We start from the raw sequence: 20,761 nt of genomic DNA, 5'->3' as shown, positions 1-20,761 counted from the left end.
ATATATATATATATACACTGTATATATTCATACATTGAATGTTCAATATATTGACCAAGCCTACAATAGACCATAGGAAAGCAGGAGTACCATGGTGGTAGTGGGAGCCAGGGCAGCAGCCGGTCGGATGGTAGATACAGTGGTGGGCAGTGTGTTCGGTGCTGGAGCTTTAATAGTGTTCGCCGTCAGTGGGGTGGATGTAGCAGAGGTCTGAGACAGCTGAGTTAAAGACTGCTGGGAGTTCAGAAGAGTCAGACGCAAAGCAGGCAGGCTTTTCTGTACAAAGAGAAGGGGAAACAGATTTCAAGTTTATGAAAACACAAAAGCAACATTTTATGTCTTAAAAGGATAGTCTACCCAAAAATGAAAATTCTGTAATCATTTGGTCACCTTCATGTCGTTCAAAACCTGTATTATTTTATCTCTTCTGCTGAACACAAAAGTAGATACTTGAAGAAGGTTGATAACAAAACAGTTTCAGCCTCCATTGACTTTCATTGTATTTTTTTTGTCCACACAATGGAAGTCAATGAGAACTGAAACAATTTAGTTACCAACATTTTTTAAAATATCTTCCTTTGTGTTCCACAAAAAGACATGAGGGTGAGCAAATGATAACAGAATTTTCATTTTTTGGTTTCTGTAATTAAGAACAATAAACGCAACTGCTTTTTTGAGTCCTACCTTCAAAAAAGGGATCAGGTACGGTTGAGGAGATGATTTCAACTCTGTCTGAAGGCGATTTGTAAACTCCTCAGGCTCAATTTTTGCGTCCTTTGCAGATTTTAGAAGGCAAAATGCACATCAGTTATCTCAAATAAAATTACACATGGGTTTATGAAAAGATTTACTCCCGTTATATAAGTACTGAAAGTTTCAATAACCAGCTCAAGTTTAAAGAAAACAATTCAGGGCTCAAAAATAAGGATTGCCCTATTACGCAAGCACTTTTGATCAATAAATCTTTACGTCATGTACGACTTTTCCATGACTTTTGAGACAATATTCATGACTGTTCATTATTTATACATGTTTCAAGTATACATGTAAAATAAGAATAAAAATCCATGTTCAAATTTTTCATAGCATATGCTAAAATGAATGACTATTAATGCTACTTATTTGCTTTCTATTTGTTTTAATAATAAATACAAGCTGTGACTGTGCCAGACGTTAATCCTCGCAGAGAACATATCATCACATCACTGAATATTATAATTTATTTAACCAATATTATCAACTAAACTCAGAACCTGAATTGCATTTAGGAAACCGTTTAGGTCTAACAAGTATCCTAGTATTCAGGTATAGAAATATACAGAAATTAAATCAAATGTAAATTAAAAACAGATTAATCCTTATAATTAAAGTTACGAAAGTTATTTAGTCAAGAGCAGTGATTGACCTTTATTTTCTTTTGTTGTTTGATTAACATTGATGACAGACGGCACAGCTTTATTAGGTGGCTGTCCCTTTAAGACCGACAATGGATCTCTTTCTCAACAATTACTTACATTTACTTAAGACAAAACTGACTGTGTTTATGAGGATACTCGGCAGGGCAGGCATTTTGACATAATTTTGTGTGTATTTGGCTGCCGAATGTCACCTGACCAAACCCGGAAAACAGGTCTCATTGCTTCCGCTTGTCGGAGAACGTGTTAACATCCGTATTAAATAATGCCGATATCTACGGACTTTTAAGGTAACGAGTTAAAAACTAGCTAGCTGTTTTTATTGTTGACGTTTTATTCAATTTAATATCTAAATGTTAGTGAAAAGAATAATAACAACAAAAAAAAAACTTTTAGATATCAATCCGCATATAATGGACATTGGTTATGATCATCTTTGTATCTACTTTGAAGGCATCTTGAGTAAAACAGCTTCATATTTAATGAAGCATATGCAAAATGATTGAACCGGAAGCGACGAGACCCGTTTAACAGAATATGGATGTCTGTTGTGCAAAACCCCTACAAGCTGCGAAAAATATTTAGTACTTGCGAAGTGTTTGCGAGGTGGCTTTATGTGCGCACGCGACTACCCAATGGTTTAAAAAAGACTTAAAAAGATGTGCAAATGATACAGTTTTATGACAATGCAACAATGACCCGATCAGGCAAGTGACAATTCTGTCAACTGTCCCTAAACGCGAGTGAAAGTCTTATATCGCAGCGTGCAGCAGCTCTCTTGTAGTGCAGCAGAGATGCGCTGATGTAAAGCTGTTTTGAGAGGATGAAAGAGAGAAGACGAGGTACCGCTGAATCACTCATGCTGTTTTCATATGACTGATTCGATCTAATATTCTGTGTGGGTTTATTTACATCCAACCTACATGCTATAGAAAATAAATGTTTGCGGGAATTTCCCGCATTATAAACGCGAAACCTGCGGGAATGAGTAAAACTAGGCGATATATGCGCGATCCCTCACCGAAATTCAGGACCTAATTAAAAAATATATTTTATTGCACAGAGATTTGTGAAATAAACTTCCGTAACTTTTCCAGGCCGGGAAATTGCAGTTTTAAAATTCCATGACTTTTCCAGGTTTTTCATGACCATACGCACCTGTAAATTTTCAGGATTTAATGATGTATTAACATTTTTGTGAGATTTGCAGATGTGAAAATTAATATAAAGTTACAGAGCTGACTATAGATGAGGTTTTTTAAGAATTAATTTATACTGTTTTTTTTCTACAAATTATTTTCTACAAAGCTATGAATTCACACTTAAGGTGGCATTAAGTGTGAATTCATAGCTTTGTAGCAAATTATTTGTGTAAAAAAAAAAAAAAAACTTTTGTAAGTAACAAAAACAAAGTTGAATAAAAGTAAAAAATATCTAAAAGAAAAATCTCAATTATGCCAAATTTACACTGTAAAGGTACACACAAGTGCTTCTGCAGTGGCATTTAATGCTGATCATAGGTGGCATAACATGCATTTACAAAGCAATGACAACTGTATACTTTGATCGGTAATTTAGTCTATCTTTTATGCTACATTATGTCTTTCAGCAGACACAGAGCAGCCTTAAAGGGTTAGTTCACCCAAAAATGAAAATTAGCCCATAAATTACTCACCCTCAATTCATCCTAGGTGTATATGACTTTCTTCTTTCAGACGAATCCAGTCGGAGTTACATTAAAAATTGTCTTTGATCTTTCAAGCTGTTTCATGGCACTCAGCGGGTGTTGCATGCATCAGTCCAAAAGAAGTTAAATAAAAAGCGCCCATCCATAAAAAAAAGTGTCTCTCACGGCTCCGGGGGGTGAACAAAGGCCTCCTGTAGCGAATCGATGCATTTTTGTAAGAAAAATAACCATATTCAAAACGTAATAATCACTTTAATGTAGCTTGCACCAACAGTTGTACACAGAAGCAGTTCCGGGCGGATGACGTAAGATGTCAGCGTTGCGCATGCGCCGGTGAGTCTTGTGAAAACCAACATTTGTTTACAGGAGCAAAGGAAGCAAAGTTTCCTTACTTTAGCAAAGGAAAACCAGTCTCCTCTTGGCTTATATCGAAATCCTCTGACATTCTTCTTTACAAATCCTTGTTTTGTACTTCTAATAAGTGATCGTTGTTTTGTTTTGGCCTCTCCCCTGCGCTTCTGCATGCGTCACTTCTGAGCGGCGCATGCGCAAAGCTGACCTCATACGTCATCCGCCCGGAACTGCTTCCAGTGTACAACAGTGAGCGCAAGCTACATTAAAGTGATTATTACGTTTTGAATATGGTTATTTTTCTTACAAAAACGCATCGATTCGCTACAGGAGGCCTTTGTTCACCCCCCGGAGCCGTGTGAGAAATTTTTTATGGATGAGCGCTTTTTATTTAACTTCTTTTGGACTGATGCATGCAACACCCGCTGAGTGCCATGAAACAGCTTGAAAGATCAAAGACAATTTTTTATATAACTCCGACTGGATTCGTCTGAAAGAAGAAAGTCATATACACCTAGGATGACTTGAGGATGAGTAATTTATGGGCTAATTTTCATTTTTGGGTGAACTAACCCTTTAACGTGGCTGTGTATAGACACCTTTACTGCTCTGTCTGAGCCAGCAGAAAAAAAAAATGTTTTATGAGCCCTGCAACTGCTGACATCTATAGTTTAGCATAAGAATATCACTAGAGGAAATACTATCATTTAAATTGTCACAATGAACTACTAGATCAATTCTTTTATTGACAGTGAAACAATAATGAAGTGTCTCAACCAAAACATTGCTGCTAGTGATGCAGAAATAAAACACTTCACCTTTAAACACTAAAAAACTAAGACTTACCAGCAGATCCTGCACTAGTGCCTTCACATTCCGAGATGTTTCCGGCGAGGGGGAATTATGGGATGCCAGTTTGATAAGCGTTGCTAGGAAGTTCTTGCACTTCTTTACATTCTCTTGCATTTCCTGAAATGAAAAATTCCAGTATTTTATAATAAATAATGAAATAGAATCCATGTCCACCAATAGTAAGTGACATTATGAATGAAAACAGTTTAGCACTACCTGAGAGAGGATAGGGGCTCGGTTAGCTGGGGCAGCAACAGAGGTGGTGATGGGACTCTGAGGGGTCACAGAGGGCTTGAGGACTGTCTGCGGTGCAGGCTGCACACGGGCCCCTGCTGTAATGACTGTGGTGGTGGGCTTCTGAGCCGAGGTAATTGTTACCACTGCTGTCTTTTGCTACAAAAGTAAAAGCCAAGCCGAGTTAAGGACTGTTTCAAGTGGTTTGTGCACCACGACAAAAATAAATGTTTTGCCCAAGCTTTCAGTTTGAACTGTAGTTTGAAGTAATACAATAAACAACACATTTAAAGAACGGTTCAGCCAAAAATGAAAACTCCCATGATTCACCCACTTTCACATCATTCCAATCCCATATGTTGTCTTTTTTTTTTCAGCAGAACAGACAAAACAATAATTACCAAAGAATAATTTACGCAGGTATTTTTTATTCAATGGAAGTTCACCACAGGTTGTTGTTAAACTTCAAAAAGGGCAAAAAAGCATTTTTAAAAAAGCAGAAAGTACTCGATTTATGTGCCAGTTACCAAATCTGAGGACATTTGATAGTCTTGTGTGATTAACAGAAGCGAATCAAATAAGATGTCATGTTTGGTTACAAGCCACTCGAGAAATGATGTTTGTTGTTACTGTCATGCAACCTGCGCAACATTTGATTTGACTGTAAAATCAGGATGAGATTATCTGCAAATAAATCACTTACATTTAAGCCTTTTCACCACACAAAGCTATCATATGGTTTCAGAACACTTCAAAGGTCATATGGACTCATTTAAAGGTGATTTTACTTTGGAACAACACAGGAGAACCATTTCATTTAATTCAATTTCACTGCATGGAAAAAAAGATGCAATGAAAGTGGCAACAGAGATGGTCTTTCTTTATAGTTATCATTTTAGTAATTCACTGCTAAAACAATATTATGATGCAACAAGAGTTTCAAATGCTTTGAGATGACCTGTCTTGCTCATACCTGGGCAACAGGTGTAGTGACTCTGAAAGCCGTTCCAGCAGTGGGTGTAGCAGGTCTCGGTGACAGGGTGCCTTTATTTTGGTTCTGAGCTTTGGCCTGGGCTAGGACCTGCTGAGGAACCAGGGCCAGCTGACCGGCCTCCGTGCGTACCAGCACCATACCTTAAGAAGAACATAGGGAAAAATTCAACAAATCATATAGGAGTAATTAAAGGAAAAAGTAGTAACATTACTTCACTTATTACACTCATGTCATTCCAAACCATTATGACTTACTTACTGCTATGGAACTTAAAAGATATTTTGAAAAATGTGCAGCCACATTAGCAAAATTTTGCAGGCCAAAAATGTATATCCTGTCAATAATTTAGTGATTTATGAAGCACAACTCACACAGAAGTCACTTTCAGACCAACTTTGTTGGTCAACGCAGCAAATCCACACGACCAACTTTTGCCAAATTGTTTGCCCTCACATGGAAATCCCAATTGTGGGGATTCCTTTGGAAATGACTGGATTTAGCATGTGAGCATTTCGCAAAGCTATGGTAAATGTGACCATAATCATTAAAGTTTTTTGATTCCACAAAAAATTTAAGTCAATGGGGTCTAGTCTTATTTTGGACCCCATTTACTTTCAGCACAAAAATATTCCTCAATGATATCTAATTTATGTTCCAAAAAAAAAAAAAAAATTCCGGTTTACAACATTAGGGTGACTAAATGATGACAGAATTTCTATTTTTGGGTGAATTGTCCCTGTAAACCCCTCTTTGTTGTAGCTGGTCCCCTTATAACTTCCCAAGGTTTTACCTGGAGGTATGGTGAATCCCGGCGGTAACTGAATGGTAGTTTGTTGCTGAGGTCTGACGATCAGCTGGGTCGTAGGAGCCCCCTGACGCTGTGGGGGCGCCACAGTTGCTGTGCCCTGAATGGGCGTCCCGGGTCTCAACAGGGTCGTAGGCTGTCCTACGAGAGCAGTCGTCGCTGGCTTTGCAAGGACAGAGGGCGTGCTTGCCACAGAAAGTGAGGTCACCACTGGACTGGACGACACTATAATCTGAGTGGGTGTGCTGGGGTGCAACCCTACGGGAGTCCCGGGAAGCTTGTTCGGGACGATGGCTTTCATCTGGTTTTGAAGGTCAGATTTGGGCTCTGTGTTTGTGAATGTCACGGAGGTGGGCACAAGACCGGCACCCTGCACGGGCAATCCTGAGACTTTGGGATCACCTCCGTTGTGTACGACACTTGTGATGGTGCTAGGAGGCCTGTGCAGTGCTATGGTGGGGTTTGCTTGACTATCTAGTGACACATTCGCATGTGGCAGTGTGCTGTTGGGCTGAGCGGACACAAAAGCAGTATTTGTACTAGTAGGAGCAGACATGTTGCTTTTACCACTACCTACACCTGAACCAATGTCAATACCGTTTACAGAAGCAGGAGCAGAAGCGATAACAGAAGAGTTTATCGTGCCACTGCTTCCGTTCACAGTCTGTATTCTGGCGGGAACCGTCCGGACAGCAGACGAAATGTGATTTGTATTGGGGTGAGAGTCTGTAGGTGCTGCGTCACTTGAACAAGTTGATGGATTTGATGAATGATATTGCACCCGGTTCGCGGCTGTAACCAAATTCGCAGAGGTACTAGGCAGGTTCGAGGTGGACGGGACAGAACTGGACCCCGGTATCCTGTCCGGACCGTTTTCTTGAGAGTTTCCCTCCTGGTTTCGCTCTGGCTGCCGCTGCTGCTCCTGTGTTGTTCCTACTTGTACGGCCAGTAATTTCCCCAAGTGTGGATTTAGCGCGTTTGAGGGTCTCCTGATGTCGCCTTGAGGACCGACCGCCTTGTTCTGTCCACCCAACTGCGATTCTAACGAGCCTACGAGGTCACTGACGGCTTTTTCGTCCACTTCGGAGTAGAGCATATCTTCCAGTGGATCGGGGACGCCCGCCATCTTTGATAGACGCTTTAGAAATGCGCACGGCGCGTGCGTTGTTTTGCTGCTGAGGCATTGTGGGAAACGTAATGACATCATGGGCAAGATTTGCAGCTGTTTTCATAAGTCTGTCATATCTGGAATCAAATTTGGAAACTACATATATATATAAACGTAATATGATTCAATAAAAAATAAATTACATTTTAATAACTAAATGTACATTCAAATTTAAATATATTTAAAAATACGTTTAAATAATAAATATATTTATATTTTTGGGGATGATAGTTGTAATATTTAAATATTCGAATACAGATATCCAGTTAAAAGTATATATTGAATATTTGTGTGATTTGTGGTTATTAATAAAATAAGGTATTGTCTTTATTTTTACCATTTGGTATACGCATATATATAAACGTAATATGATTCAATAAAAAATAAATTACATTTTAATAACTAAATGTACATTCAAATTTAAATATATTTAAAAATACGTTTAAATAATAAATATATTTATATTTTTGGGGATGATAGTTGTAATATTTAAATATTCGAATAAAATCAAATACATTTCTATTAAACTCATGTATAAATATCTTCAATAGTTATATTGATAGATGCAGAAACATAGTTTTATAGTTTCATACATTTTTGGAGTTGTCCTCATTCGGCTTGTTTTGGGTCAGATTTCTGTTGTATTTTATTAAGGATCACATAGTGCTCATCTTTAAAAAATGTATTTACAGGTTTTTTCAATTATGACATGTCTTATAATGAATATTATTTAAATAACATGCTACTTCTATTAGCTAAAGTCAGTATACATAAATGTAAATATGGGGGAAATAAGCCTGTTTCTAATTGTAAAGGCCGAAGTTCAACAATATCTAAAAACAATATTAAGAAAATTAAGAAAGCTGTAAAATTTTAACATTTACATTTTTTAAACATTGTTTATCCTAATGTACCTCTTGACTGTATTTATAAATCTTTAAACAACAAACAAACAAAAAGAAAACATCTGATTCTTGGCCTTCCCTTTGTAACTGAAACAGACTCACTTGTTAAATGTTTTTATTATATAAAAAAATATGTTTTTCTTTCCTTAATTTTTTTCTCATTTATATAATTGGAACTTGTATATATATATATATAATGCACACATATATGCTATTTTTATAGGTAAAACTGTATCTGCTAAAAGTCTGTTATGGACATTTGTTGACTTGTGGAATAAGGCTTAGAGAATTTTGTGGAAAAAAATTTACATGCAATTTTGGGGGTCGATATGACGGTTTAAGCTTTTGTCTTGACCCTGTATAAATAATATCAGAAATAAGAGTTTAGTTTGGAAAGCTTTGATTAGTAATATGATGTCTACCTCTAAACAGATTAAACTTTGCGTAAATACAACGCAACAGTGAGTTTTCTGGTGTCTGGTTCATGTGCAGATCACGTGGTACAGAGCTGGACCAATAGAATTGCGAGTCGTGTTGTACGGCCCAAATATTAAAAACACGAGCATCTTTTGATCATTTTTAACGGTGCTGTCAGCGAGAGTGAGTACAAGCGCTAAATATGGTGAAATTTGCGTCTTATTATTAATTGTTTGAATTAATGTGGCATGTTTTAATAATGCGAATATGTCTAAAGATCTGTTGTTGATAATGCGATAGAGTTAGATGAAAATCAGACGTCATGTTCATGTTAGCAAGCTGGCTAATCGAGCTCATCAGTCTTATGAAAGTTGGTTTCGAAAGGCGTATTGCTGGGAGTTTCTAATATCTCATTCTTAATAAATGAAACAATATAAAGGAAATATAGTAGAATACATAATATTGCCAAAGAAATCGCAAAATAGATATTGTACATAACGTTACACTGGCAAAAGCAATATTCTAAACAATCTGATAAAAAAATTAAAAAACAGTTATGTTCTACAATGTTATTAAATAGTTTAAAGTATCATTTTTTAATTCTTTATTATGATGTTTAAAACGGCAAAACTGCTGTTAACTAAGGAGGCGTGGTGCATCATGAATATTATTATAAACAGCAGGTTGAAAATACTTTGGATAATTCCCACTATACAAATAAGTGAAATTGCATTTGTTTATTTTTTATTTAATAATTTATTTTTTGAAATATATATACAGATTCCTTCTAATGTATTATTACAATGTTATTAAGAGGTGTAGATCATATCTATGTATTAGTTTAGTGTTTAGACATGTTTAACTCACAAAATCCTGCTCTCTCTTCCATCCTCTTATCAAACAGCCAGAAACATGGCCATGGCACAGTCAACACTGATGTTCGCAGTGTGCATCTTGATGATAACTGAACTCATACTGGCCAGAAAGGACTACTATGACATCCTCGGTGTGCCAAAAGATGCTTCCGAACGTCAGATCAAAAAAGCTTTTCACAAGCTTGCCATGAAATATCACCCAGACAAGAACAAGAGCCCCGATGCTGAAACCAAATTTCGAGAGATTGCAGAAGGTGGGTTATATATACACTACCTGTCAAAAGTTTGTGATAATTAAGAATTTTTCATGTCTGTGTAAGTAGTCACTAATGCTCGCCATGGCGGCATTTATTTGATTGTAATAATATTTCACAATATAAAATTTATTATCATGTAAAATAATTGTTTTCTATTTTAATATATATAAAAAGTTTTTCCTGAATTTTCAGCACCATTACTCCAGTCTTCAGTGTCACATGATTCTTCAGAAATCATTCAGATATGTTGGTTTGATGTTCAGTTATTATCAGTTATTGTTGGTGCTCAAGTATAAATAATGGTTTTTATTATTATCAATGTTGAAAACAGTTTTTCTGCTTAATATTTTTGTGGAAACCATGCTACTTTTTTCAGGATTCTTTGATGAATAGAAAGTTCAAAACAACAGCACTTAGAAATATATTATAAACGTCTATGCCATGACAGGAAAAAAATTGCACTTTAATATACAGTATATTAAAATAGAAAACAGTCATTTTAATTTGTAATATGTAAGTAACTAAGTATTTTTGTTCAAATAAATGCAGCCTAAAAAAATTTATTAATCCAAACTTTTGTTGTTTAAAGCAAAGATTCCTCGAATTGTTCAGTCTGATATGCATAATTTTTAACTCGTTCTGCAGCATATGAAACACTATCAGATGAGAAAAGAAGGCGAGAGTATGACCAATCAGGACACAATACATTCAGCCATGAAGACATGAATGGAGGAGGAGGGCAGCGTTTTCATCAATCCTTTGATTTTAACTTTGATGACATGTTCAGAGACTTTGACGTCTATAGCCAAAACAGGCACGCTCGCCCAAAACGGCACTTTGATGAGCACTTCAGGGCCCACCAGCAAGCACACAACCGCCATAAGAGACACTTCCAGGGTACTTTTGGCTCCGGAGTCTTTGAGGACATGTTTGAAGACATGGAGAAGATGTTTGCATTTGACCGACACATGAAAAGGACAGAGAGCAGGTTTCAGGGCACAGCCAAACAGCACTGCAGAACAGTGACGCAGCGAAGAGGAAATATGGTCACCACGTACACTGACTGCACCTCATCCTGAACATCAGAGTGGGCCACAGATTGGACCATCACACTTTTATTTTTATGCCTGATTTAGATGGAGACATGGAGTTATTAATTTGCTGCTGTGATAAGTGGGGTTTGATTTTACATGTGACTGATCTGTTATTTATGATGAGAATGGGTGCATTTGTTTCCATTGGTTTGACTGAGATTTATAATTGACACTATGTTGGATAGTGGCCTCTTAAAGGAATAGTTCACCTCAAAATGAAAATTTGAAATGTACTCACCCTCAGGCCCCATACAAGATGTGGATGAGTTTGTTTCTTCATGGGAACAGATTTGGAGAGATTTAGCATCACAACACTTGCTCACCAATGGATCCTCTGCAGTGAATGGGTGCCGTCAGAACGAGAGTCCAAACAGCTCATAAAAACATCACAATAATCAACATGTAATCCACACGACTCCAGTCCATCAATTAATGTCCTGTGAAATGTCTGTGTGTTTGTAAGAAACAAATCCATCATTAAGGTGTTTCAGCTTTAAACCGCCGCTTCTGGCTAAAATAGACCATGAACCATAATAACGTTTCCTCCGGTAAAAAAGGTCCGTCCCCTGTTGTCCTCTCACATCAAAATCCACTGCATATTTGTTTAAAATAGTTTTGGCTTGTAAACAGTGATTGATCTGTGCATTTCTTTCCCAACTCAGACTAGGTGACTTTTTCACTTGAAAAAGCAGTATTATAAAAAGGACTTGTATTTTAGCTGGAAGCAACGGTTTGAAGTTTAAAACGTCTTATTGATGGATTTGTTTCATACAAACATGCAGCTTTTCACTTCACAAGACGTTAATTGTTGGACTGGAATTGTGTACTGGGGTGTACATCGTGATGTACTTTTTTGAACTTCTATTCTGACGGCACCCATTCACTGCAGAAATGTACATTTTCAGCATATTTAGATTTTTTGGATGAACTGTTCCTTTATTAACCTCAGAGTCTAGTTCTAGGTTTTTGATGAGTTTGTTTTCATCCCTGCAGCACTAAATTTAAAAAATGGCCATTAATTTATGAATAACAAACTACATTTGATGACACTCTTATATTAGTGTGCATTTGTTTAAATTGCACTTTCTTAAACATATGAAACAATTTGTTATTCGCACAAAAATTCTGTTTCATGCCTGGTTAGCTACTAATATCCCCTACTCTACTGAAAGAACGAATGTGCTGAAATCCTGAATCATGATTTGATGAAAACATCAGACAGACAGTTTAGCTCTTCCATTATCTTCTCTACTTATCCAAGGTTGTATATTTTGTTGTAGTGTTGGTGCAGCTGAAGGCTCATGGTATGAGTCTTTGGGATTCACATCTTCATGAACTGGTCTCTTATTTTTATGTGAAGCTTAACAAATGTTTGCTGCATTGCCGTGAATAATATAGTTCATTATATTGAAGTAGTTTCTTTCAAACTAACACTTATTAGATAGAAAGGTGCCTTCCCACTCATTGTGGTAGATTGATTTTAATGTAATCAGATTGGAGCACTTTTATGACCTCGTGTGTTATAGTTTGCATGGCTGAGAGAAAGTAGGTCTCAGTGTTTTGTTTTTTGTTTTGTTTGTAACAAAACATAAGAGTTGAGATTGATTTATATGGCAGTTACCCCTAAAAAAAAAAGACAAGGGGAATGTACCAACTTAGCATTTGCCTGACAATGTTTTTTGTAAATACAATGTATAACCCAGCTGTGTTCCTGTATGACTTCACCTGTGACCTGTTTTGTCGAATAATCCTGTGTGCAATATTTAAAGGCAGCTCTCATGTTGTTTTAACTGTTACCCGCTGACATAGTTGTTATGAAATGAGTCTCGGTAGACTCATGATCTGGCACTTTCTTTATTGTAATCCCATGGATGAAAAGTAATAGTAAATAGGCTGTTCGAACCCAGATGTATGTATACTTGGGTTAACAATAAATAGTGTTGAAAACTATTTGTTTGATGGCATTTTTCTTTTCATAAAACATTTATTTTGTTTTATGAAGTACCCACATTTTTAGTACCCTCAGTAAACTTGAATGGATATAACATTTTGATTGTAATATACATATGTAGATGCTTAATATATCAAATAGATAGAACGTGGGATAGAAAGAGAAACAGACATATACAATTATTAATGTTACTGAGGAAGTTTGAAACAGTCTTGCTCAAAACCCATTTTTACATATTTATTAAATTACTTTAACGCCTTAACTGTCACTCACATTTTTGAACATAGACGTGAAAGTGCACGATCCAAACTTAAATTTTTATAATTCATGAACGAAAACATTTTGTAACATGATATTGATGTACCATTTTCATGGTAATGCAATGTTTGATTTTAAAATGGGTTTCAAAGGATGAATTTTGAGATTTAAAGTTTTCAATTGATATATAATTTCTGATGATTTCTAAAGTGTGATAGAGAAAAAGGTAACAAAGAAGACTTTTTTTTGACAAAGATCAGAACTCCTGTTATGATGTAGATTTTTGAGGTGCACTCTTGTCATAAATTAATCTATTACTTTTCCTACATCATTTTTTAACAAAAACATTGGTAAAATATCTATTTAGGAGTCTTAGATCTTTCCAACGATATATAGTTTGTCATGATTAGATTAGGATTTAATTGTAATATAGTGAAGTAAACTTAGGCGTCCCACAGAGGGGACGGGTGACAGGAAATTAAACAATACTGACGTTTTTTTATTTTTTTTATTTTATTTTTTACAAATGTTAAATTAAAAGGCTCTCAAATCCTGATATTGATTAAAAATATGATATTGATAAATGTAAATGTAAGTGGCTTTATTTATGTATGTATTTATTTATACAAAAGTACATATACAAAAAAAAAAGATGTATAGTTGTTCAGATAACAACATGGTGCTATATATTAATAGCACCACGTGCCTACTTGTGTCATAATTTATGTAATACTGCCACTTTAACTATGTTCAGCGCTACCTCACCCAAAACATGTTTTCCTGAATATTTTTGTTGCACCCCATACGGTTGCCTTGGCGCATTCACTCAGAACAATGCTTGGAAATGTAGTTTATTTCCAGAAAATTCAAAAGTGGGTCAACAGCTGTTGTGTCGTGTAAAACTACAAGTCCCACAATGCACCAATACACCGGTGCGCAGTTTTTCCGCGGCCGGGTTGGTTCATGGTGCGACTGTGAGGGACATTGGATGACTTTGTGCCGTGTTTAGCCGGGGTATTCGCCTTAGTTCATTCATTTTGACAGGGGAAGAGGTCGTCAACGCGATGGAGGCTCTTATTCCTGTCATTAACAAACTCCAGGATGTTTTTAACACAGTCGGGGCGGATATTATCCAGCTGCCTCAGATTGCAGTGGTGGGAACGCAGGTAACGTTAATGTTTCAGTTGCGGTTTCCATTCAGATTGAAACAGGTCTATGGCAGTGTCTCAAAACCTAGTGAGGTACCTACCTAGACTTCATTTTTGGGCGCCAAAGTTCCGATGGTATCTAAAGTTCGAGCGCGCCTATGAAGCCCCCTAACTAGGCAGTTCACTTGTTTTGAAACACAGCCTAGTATTTAGCTATTATTTTTTTCAAAATTACATATGGCAAGGTCAACGACAAATAAACGAATGTCGCATTAAATATACCGAAAATTAAGACTAAAATCAAAATCTGTAGCGAGCTTTAAAATAATGTTACCAGCGCTATCCAGCTAACTAGCGTGCTAACTCAAGCCCTCGCTTGTTTCCTCATTCCTATTTCAATAATTGACTTCACGGGCATATTATATGAAAATTTCTACTGTTAGGTATATGTTTATGTTTTAACAGTGTGAGCAATATCACAACGTGAGTTTTAGAGTTGTGCTGATCTCAGTACAGCAGCTAACAGATGAAGAGATGTGCCATGATCGGTCTGAACCTGACAGTTCAGGCAGCATGTTTGAACTGAACAGCTGCAGCAGGAATCATTCTACAAGGACAAAACGGGTGAAAAGGATTGTGGATCTTTTCCATCCTGAAATTACACAAGATATCTGCATCATTTCATTATGGAAGTATTGTATACTTGATAGTGTTGTAATAAAGACCTTTAATGGAAGTAAACCAGAGATTGACTCATGAAGTAGAGGAGTTTCCTACTGTCTGCCACATACACTTAAGGTCTAACAAGTTTAAAGAGTCTTAAAGTAGGGACTTTCACTGACCGCTTAAGAGGATATGGCTGTCTGGGTGGCCAAGAAAGTATTGTTAACCCTGTAAAGCCTGACATATGAAATAAAAACTAAGTAAAGTTTGCACATGTGTTTCTTTTTTTATTTAATTAATTAATTAATTTTTTTGTATCATATTTGATACATCAGGCTTTTATGGCTCATATAGTATGATATAGTGAGAATATGGAGCTCACCCTCAATCTGTCAAACTGAGCAAAATATGCAATTTGATGCAGATGTTATTATTTATATAGGTAAAAATGTAGGATTAAATACTGATAGTTTATAATGAGATTATTTAAAACAGTATATCAGACTATTCAAATGCATAAAAATATCAATTGTCACTATCAATTGTCACTCTATATCTCCCAATAATATTTCTTAGTATGTTGATATTTAAATGTTTAGTTTAATGATCAAAGCCCTGTAGTTTTTATTGTGGGGCAAAACATATAACGCAATGCAAATTTTTAGCATGTTGATTATTTAGAGCCATTAGAAGTTCAAAAATGATACAGTAAGATTTATAGGGTTAATCTGTCAAAGGTACTGGTTTGATCAACAAAGTTAATTTTTAGTTACTTAAAACATTTTTTTTTTCTTCACTAAATGTTCAGTAGTCCAGATAGATTTAGTCAGTACTGACTTGTTTGTTTTCTGTGGTTCATCTTATTTGCAGAGCAGTGGGAAGAGTTCAGTACTGGAGAGTTTGGTTGGCAGGGACCTCCTGCCCCGCGGGACGGGCATCGTCACCCGCAGACCTCTTATCCTGCAGCTGGTGCACGTAGACCCTGAGGACAGAAGAAAGACCGGCGAGGAGAACGGTATCTCTTTTTTTTCCTATTTGCATCAAAAAAGCATGAATCAATCAATGGCGATGCAGCAGTGTCCGGTACTAAATCAAAAGAGAAAGGGAAAGGTAGTGATCCGAGCCGATTTATTCCTGACTGTGTGCTGTTTGTTTAAATAAAATATGTGAACTTTCCAAACACGAAGTATCTAGTCCATACAAATCCATAGATGAAGCTTTTAGCATGGGTGTCTCTGCATTTGTGTGGTTTTGGCTACTGTAGAGTCCTATAAAGACGGCATTGCTGCAGGCTAACTCTGTCATCTCTCTTTAAACACAGACCCCAATGCCTGGAAAAATGGGCGCTTTTACAAAGGTCTCCGTTTCTTTGTTCCTTGCCCTTTTGCTTGTGTTGAGCAGCTTTGTGCTTTTCCTCATCCTGCTTCCATTATTTGATTATAAGCTTTGGTTACGCTGCCAATGCAATGGCTTAGCTTAAACAAACCCAGACTGAAGTATTTAGAGTACAATCCAGTTTCAGATTTGAAGTGGTGAGTATGAATGATTTGGGACTCTAAATGTCTGTTCACTCACTAATAACTCTCTAACAGTCATCAATTGCTATTTAAATGTCACCTTGTAGTGAAGATTCAAAATTTTTATTAGGACAGTGTGTTTTAGAATACGCTAGGTATGCTGTGCTACCCACTTGGCATTTGTTTTGTAGCAGCTTTTGTTTCATTTGCTGTACTGGTGCTTTTGAAAAATAGAGATGATATGTTGTCGTGGAACAAAAGCCTATCCTACTTGGCAGAGTAAACTCCCCGAAGAACGTGAACGTTTACATAGGTTATGTGACCCAGTATTGTGTCATTGATAATGTCATTGTCACTGTTGTTTCCCACAGGAGTGGATGGAGAAGAGTGGGGGAAATTTCTACACACCAAAAACAAGGTAAAGAAAGCAGTACAACAGATATTTGGACAAAGAATTCACAATCAGCTTTGTCACAAACATGTGTGACCCTTTGAATATTTTTAGGCATCCATTATGAACCACTTTATTAATTGCATGGATAATGTATATTTATAAACTTATTTTTCTCATGAAAAATTTCCACCTAAATCACATACGCACATGAACCTTGTTGTAAGGTTAATGAATTTGAAATATTCCAATTACATAAAAGGGAATTTCACACAAACCTTGCACTCTCGGCAAACATACAACGCTCTCTACAAATGTGCTCTCGGCTGTAAGAACATGCAGCAAGTTCCTCAAGCAATGTCAAGTGTGCTGTCCTCAAAACCAGTTTAAATTCAATAAACAACTTTTAAACTGATTACTGTACATATGTATATTTAAGATGAAAGAATCTAAGTAAAATTTCATGTTAAGATGTTTATTGTTTTAAGTCATTCTGTTCATCAAATACATTTATGCTCCATACAACAGTGCAGTAAGTTTGTTTGGTTTCATAGTTTGATGAGCAGATGAAGAAGAACAAGCCCTTTAATTTCTGTTGGTCTAAATGATCACAGGAGGTATTCTCAGTGCAGTCTGGAGTCCAGACACATGCTGTGCGTTCACCTCATGTAACATTAATGCCATTCCTTGGTGGTTTTTTTCTCTTTAATTTTATGGAAGTTTGATTTAAGTCTTTGTGAAGTAAGATATCATGATTTTTAATATCGTGTCATTGCCTTTTAGATCTACACAGATTTTGATGAAATCAGGCAAGAAATTGAAAATGAAACTGAAAGAGTTTCTGGCAATAATAAGGTAAGGAAGAGTCTTTAAGTGAACTAAATCAGATGATGTTTTTTTTTTTTAAACCTGCCTGCACACTGCCTTTTAAAAGTTTGGGGTCTGTAGGATTTTTTATTATTTGTTCTTTTTTTTATTAATACTTTTTTTTTTAGCAAGGTAGCATTAAATTGATCAAAATTGTTAGTGAAGACAATTATAATGTTACAAACGATTTCTGTTTCAAATAAATGCTGTTATTTTCAACTTTTCAGAATCCTGAAAAAAAAAGTATGATGGTTTCCACAAAAATATTAAACAGCACAACTGTTTTCAACATTGATAAATGTTTTTGAGCAGCAAATCGCCATATTAGAATAATTTCTGAAGGATCATGTGATGCTGAAGACTGGAGTAATGACTGCTGGAATTTCAGATTTACCATCACAGGAATAAATGTAATTTTTAAAATATAACAAAATAGAAACAGTTATTTTAAATTGTAATAATATTTCACAATATTAGTGTCTTTACTGTATTTTTTATCAAATAAATGCAGCCTTAGTGAGTAAAGTGAAGTGACGTGACGTGTGGCCAAGTATGGTGTCCCATACTCATTTGTGCTCTGCATTTAACCCATCCAAGTGCACACACACAGCAGTGAGTAGTGAACACACACACACAGTAGCTACGTTTACATGCACAATTTTTGGTTCAATCGGACTGAATTCATTTCCGATTGATGAATCTGAATGTAGTGTTTACATGAACGCTAAATAAAGTGATCGGCTTGATGTGCGCGTTTATATGTCACAAGCTTCAAATCGGAATAGATTTTTTTTTGACATGCGCACACTGCACAAATATAGAGTTCCTTCACTGTTTGCACATAATAACCACTCTCCTACACAGTTTCTTTATTTGTTTTTAACAGCAGAATTAATATTTATCAATGTATGGATAAATATACGTATAAACTGCTGTGCCGTGCTGCTCATATTTATCACGCCATAAAAATGCCCCTCCCCGTGCCCAAAACGGGTTGCCTGTGGATGAGAATCCAAAACAAGGACTGGTGGGAGGTTGTCCTGCTCCAATTCACAGTTGAGTTTTATAATGACAGAGAGTTTATACAACAGGACAGGCATTTATACAACATGACAGAACACGCATTTATACAACACTTTATTCAAAAGGAAGAACCGCTCGTTCCGCGCGTCTTACGTCATCATGCTATTTCTGCGTCATTGCACATGCGCAGTCCTTTCAGTTTCGAGGTTCAATCCGATCGAGTGTTTACATGCACTCTCAATCGTATTAGAAAAGGAATAAACCACCCCCTTCAATTTGATCGAAATTTAATTCTGATCGAGCTCAATCAGATCGATTAAGGTGTTTACATGAAGGCTTTTCAGTCCGATTGAGCCGTCAATCCGATTACAAACGGATTATTTGGTTGCATGTAAACGTAGCCACTGTGAACACACACCCGGAGCAGTGGGCAGCCATATTGCTGTGGCGCAGTCGTGGTGTTGAAGGTTGAAGAGCTCTGGTTGTTCACTCCCACTGAACTGATTATTGTTCACCTCCACTGACAATTCCTGCCGGTACCGAGACTCGAACCTGTGACCTTTGGTTTACCAGTCTGGCTCTCTAACCATTATGCCATTATGTTAGTGAACATAAATTCTTTCAAAAGCTTGAAAAAATTATTACCAACCCCAAACTTTTGAACTGTGGTGTAGTTCCTATTGACATCTGCAGTTTAAGAAATACAGAATGTTGTGTCATTGTTTCACAGGGGATCAGTGATGAGCCAATTCACCTGAAAGTCTTCTCACCACATGTTGTCAATCTCACACTGGTGGATCTGCCTGGCATCACAAAGGTGTTTTATTTAGTAGCTTAGCTTGGCCTGTTTGAATATTCCTTTTGTGGATTATTTTTTGATACTGACACTGATATATTCATGTTCAGGTCCCAGTGGGAGACCAGCCTAAAGATATCGAGCTGCAGATCCGCGAACTAATCTTAAAATACATCAGCAATCCCAACTGCATCATTTTAGCTGTCACTGCAGCGAACACGGACATGGCCACCTCTGAAGCTCTGAAAGTCGCCCGTGAGGTGGATCCAGACGGTCAGCATATTAACCTTTATTTTGGTCTGCTTGTGCATTTTTTTTTTTTTTTTTTGCACACAATGTCTGTACCTTTCAGTTTGTGTGATGTGATGTTTTTTCCCCATAGCTGTGTGATGCAGATTTTTTTTAGTGACACAGCATTTAAATTTTTTCATTTTCTGCTTTCAGGTCGCAGAACGCTGGCTGTAGTGACTAAACTAGATCTGATGGATGCCGGTACTGATGCAATGGATGTTCTCATGGGCAGAGTTATTCCTGTCAAACTAGGACTGATTGGAGTGGTCAACAGGTACAAAATGAAATAGATGTTTATTAATATGACTGTCAATCTATTTAAAATGTTAATTATATTTAAAAGATAACCATATATATATATATATATATATTAGGGATGTGTATCGGTATCGGGCCCGATACTGGTCTCCTGTACTCATACTCGTACTCGTTAAAATGCCCCGATACCAAACGCCGATACCACACAGCATGTGATAAGCGCCATATTCAAACAAAGAAACACCAACAACAGACAGCAGAAAGGAGTTAAGGATGTCTACTACGAAGTATATGTATGCAATGAATATAATGTTAAACATTCAGTATTAACGCCTGTATAGCTGATGTGCGCGAGCTAATAAAAAAAGCACGCTGAGTGGATTGAGCGCGCGGCGGCGCAGATGCGCAAGCTCGTCGAGTGAATATACCTTTCTCACAGACATCACTGGAAAGTTTGTAGTTCGGTCAGATATGTCAAAAACAAGTAAGTAAAACAATGCACAAGTTACCTAACGGTAGGGAGAGCGAGAGAGAGAGAGACAGA

General features: G+C 36.7%; 3 protein-coding genes across 8 annotated transcripts in view; 2 read left to right on the top strand and 1 right to left on the bottom strand.

Moving 5' to 3' along the window:
• The window catches only part of LOC107716705 (transcription initiation factor TFIID subunit 4-like), a 42,700-nt gene extending 35,155 nt beyond the window's left edge, over nucleotides 1–7,545 (bottom strand). The window contains exons 1-6 of the mRNA XM_016523223.1: nucleotides 6,324–7,545; nucleotides 5,513–5,673; nucleotides 4,522–4,698; nucleotides 4,300–4,422; nucleotides 685–774; nucleotides 91–276 (exon numbers count right to left, since the gene is read on the bottom strand). Of these exons, the coding sequence (XP_016378709.1) occupies nucleotides 91–276; nucleotides 685–774; nucleotides 4,300–4,422; nucleotides 4,522–4,698; nucleotides 5,513–5,673; nucleotides 6,324–7,545 (1,959 nt within the window). The remainder of the gene's footprint in view (nucleotides 1–90; nucleotides 277–684; nucleotides 775–4,299; nucleotides 4,423–4,521; nucleotides 4,699–5,512; nucleotides 5,674–6,323) is intronic.
• Nucleotides 7,546–8,891: 1,346 nt separating this feature from the next.
• LOC107716654 (dnaJ homolog subfamily B member 9-like) lies at nucleotides 8,892–11,303 on the top strand. 3 transcript variants are annotated; one of them, XM_016523150.1, is made up of 3 exons: nucleotides 8,892–8,935; nucleotides 9,733–9,957; nucleotides 10,606–11,303. In XM_016523150.1, the coding sequence occupies exons 2-3, from the start codon at nucleotides 9,741–9,743 to the stop codon at nucleotides 11,037–11,039; spliced, it is 651 nt and encodes a 216-aa protein (XP_016378636.1). In that variant the 5' UTR covers nucleotides 8,892–8,935; nucleotides 9,733–9,740; the 3' UTR covers nucleotides 11,040–11,303. The 3 variants fall into 3 exon arrangements, with proteins under 3 accessions (XP_016378636.1, XP_016378634.1, XP_016378635.1); XM_016523148.1 differs by lacking the exon at nucleotides 8,892–8,935 and adding an exon at nucleotides 8,950–9,011; XM_016523149.1 differs by lacking the exon at nucleotides 8,892–8,935 and adding an exon at nucleotides 8,954–9,033.
• Nucleotides 11,304–14,205: 2,902 nt separating this feature from the next.
• dnm1l (dynamin 1-like) overlaps nucleotides 14,206–20,761 on the top strand; it is a 17,551-nt gene continuing 10,995 nt past the window's right edge. For 2 of the 4 annotated variants that reach the window (XM_016523219.1, XM_016523221.1), the window contains exons 1-8: nucleotides 14,206–14,429; nucleotides 15,945–16,089; nucleotides 16,396–16,431; nucleotides 16,963–17,009; nucleotides 17,766–17,837; nucleotides 19,603–19,689; nucleotides 19,779–19,941; nucleotides 20,113–20,233. In XM_016523219.1, coding sequence (XP_016378705.1) covers nucleotides 14,328–14,429; nucleotides 15,945–16,089; nucleotides 16,396–16,431; nucleotides 16,963–17,009; nucleotides 17,766–17,837; nucleotides 19,603–19,689; nucleotides 19,779–19,941; nucleotides 20,113–20,233 — 773 coding nt within the window. In that variant the 5' untranslated portion in view covers nucleotides 14,206–14,327. The remainder of the gene's footprint in view (nucleotides 14,430–15,944; nucleotides 16,090–16,395; nucleotides 16,432–16,962; nucleotides 17,010–17,765; nucleotides 17,838–19,602; nucleotides 19,690–19,778; nucleotides 19,942–20,112; nucleotides 20,234–20,761) is intronic. The other 2 variants (XM_016523220.1, XM_016523222.1) reach the window with 1 other exon arrangement.

Source organism: Sinocyclocheilus rhinocerous, unplaced genomic scaffold (genome assembly GCF_001515625.1).
Source record: "Sinocyclocheilus rhinocerous isolate Xijiao unplaced genomic scaffold, SAMN03320098_v1.1 scaffold1201, whole genome shotgun sequence".
NCBI lineage: Eukaryota > Metazoa > Chordata > Actinopteri > Cypriniformes > Cyprinidae > Sinocyclocheilus > Sinocyclocheilus rhinocerous.
Note: the sequence above shows the minus strand (reverse complement) of the source record. Positions and strands in the feature narration are given on the sequence as shown.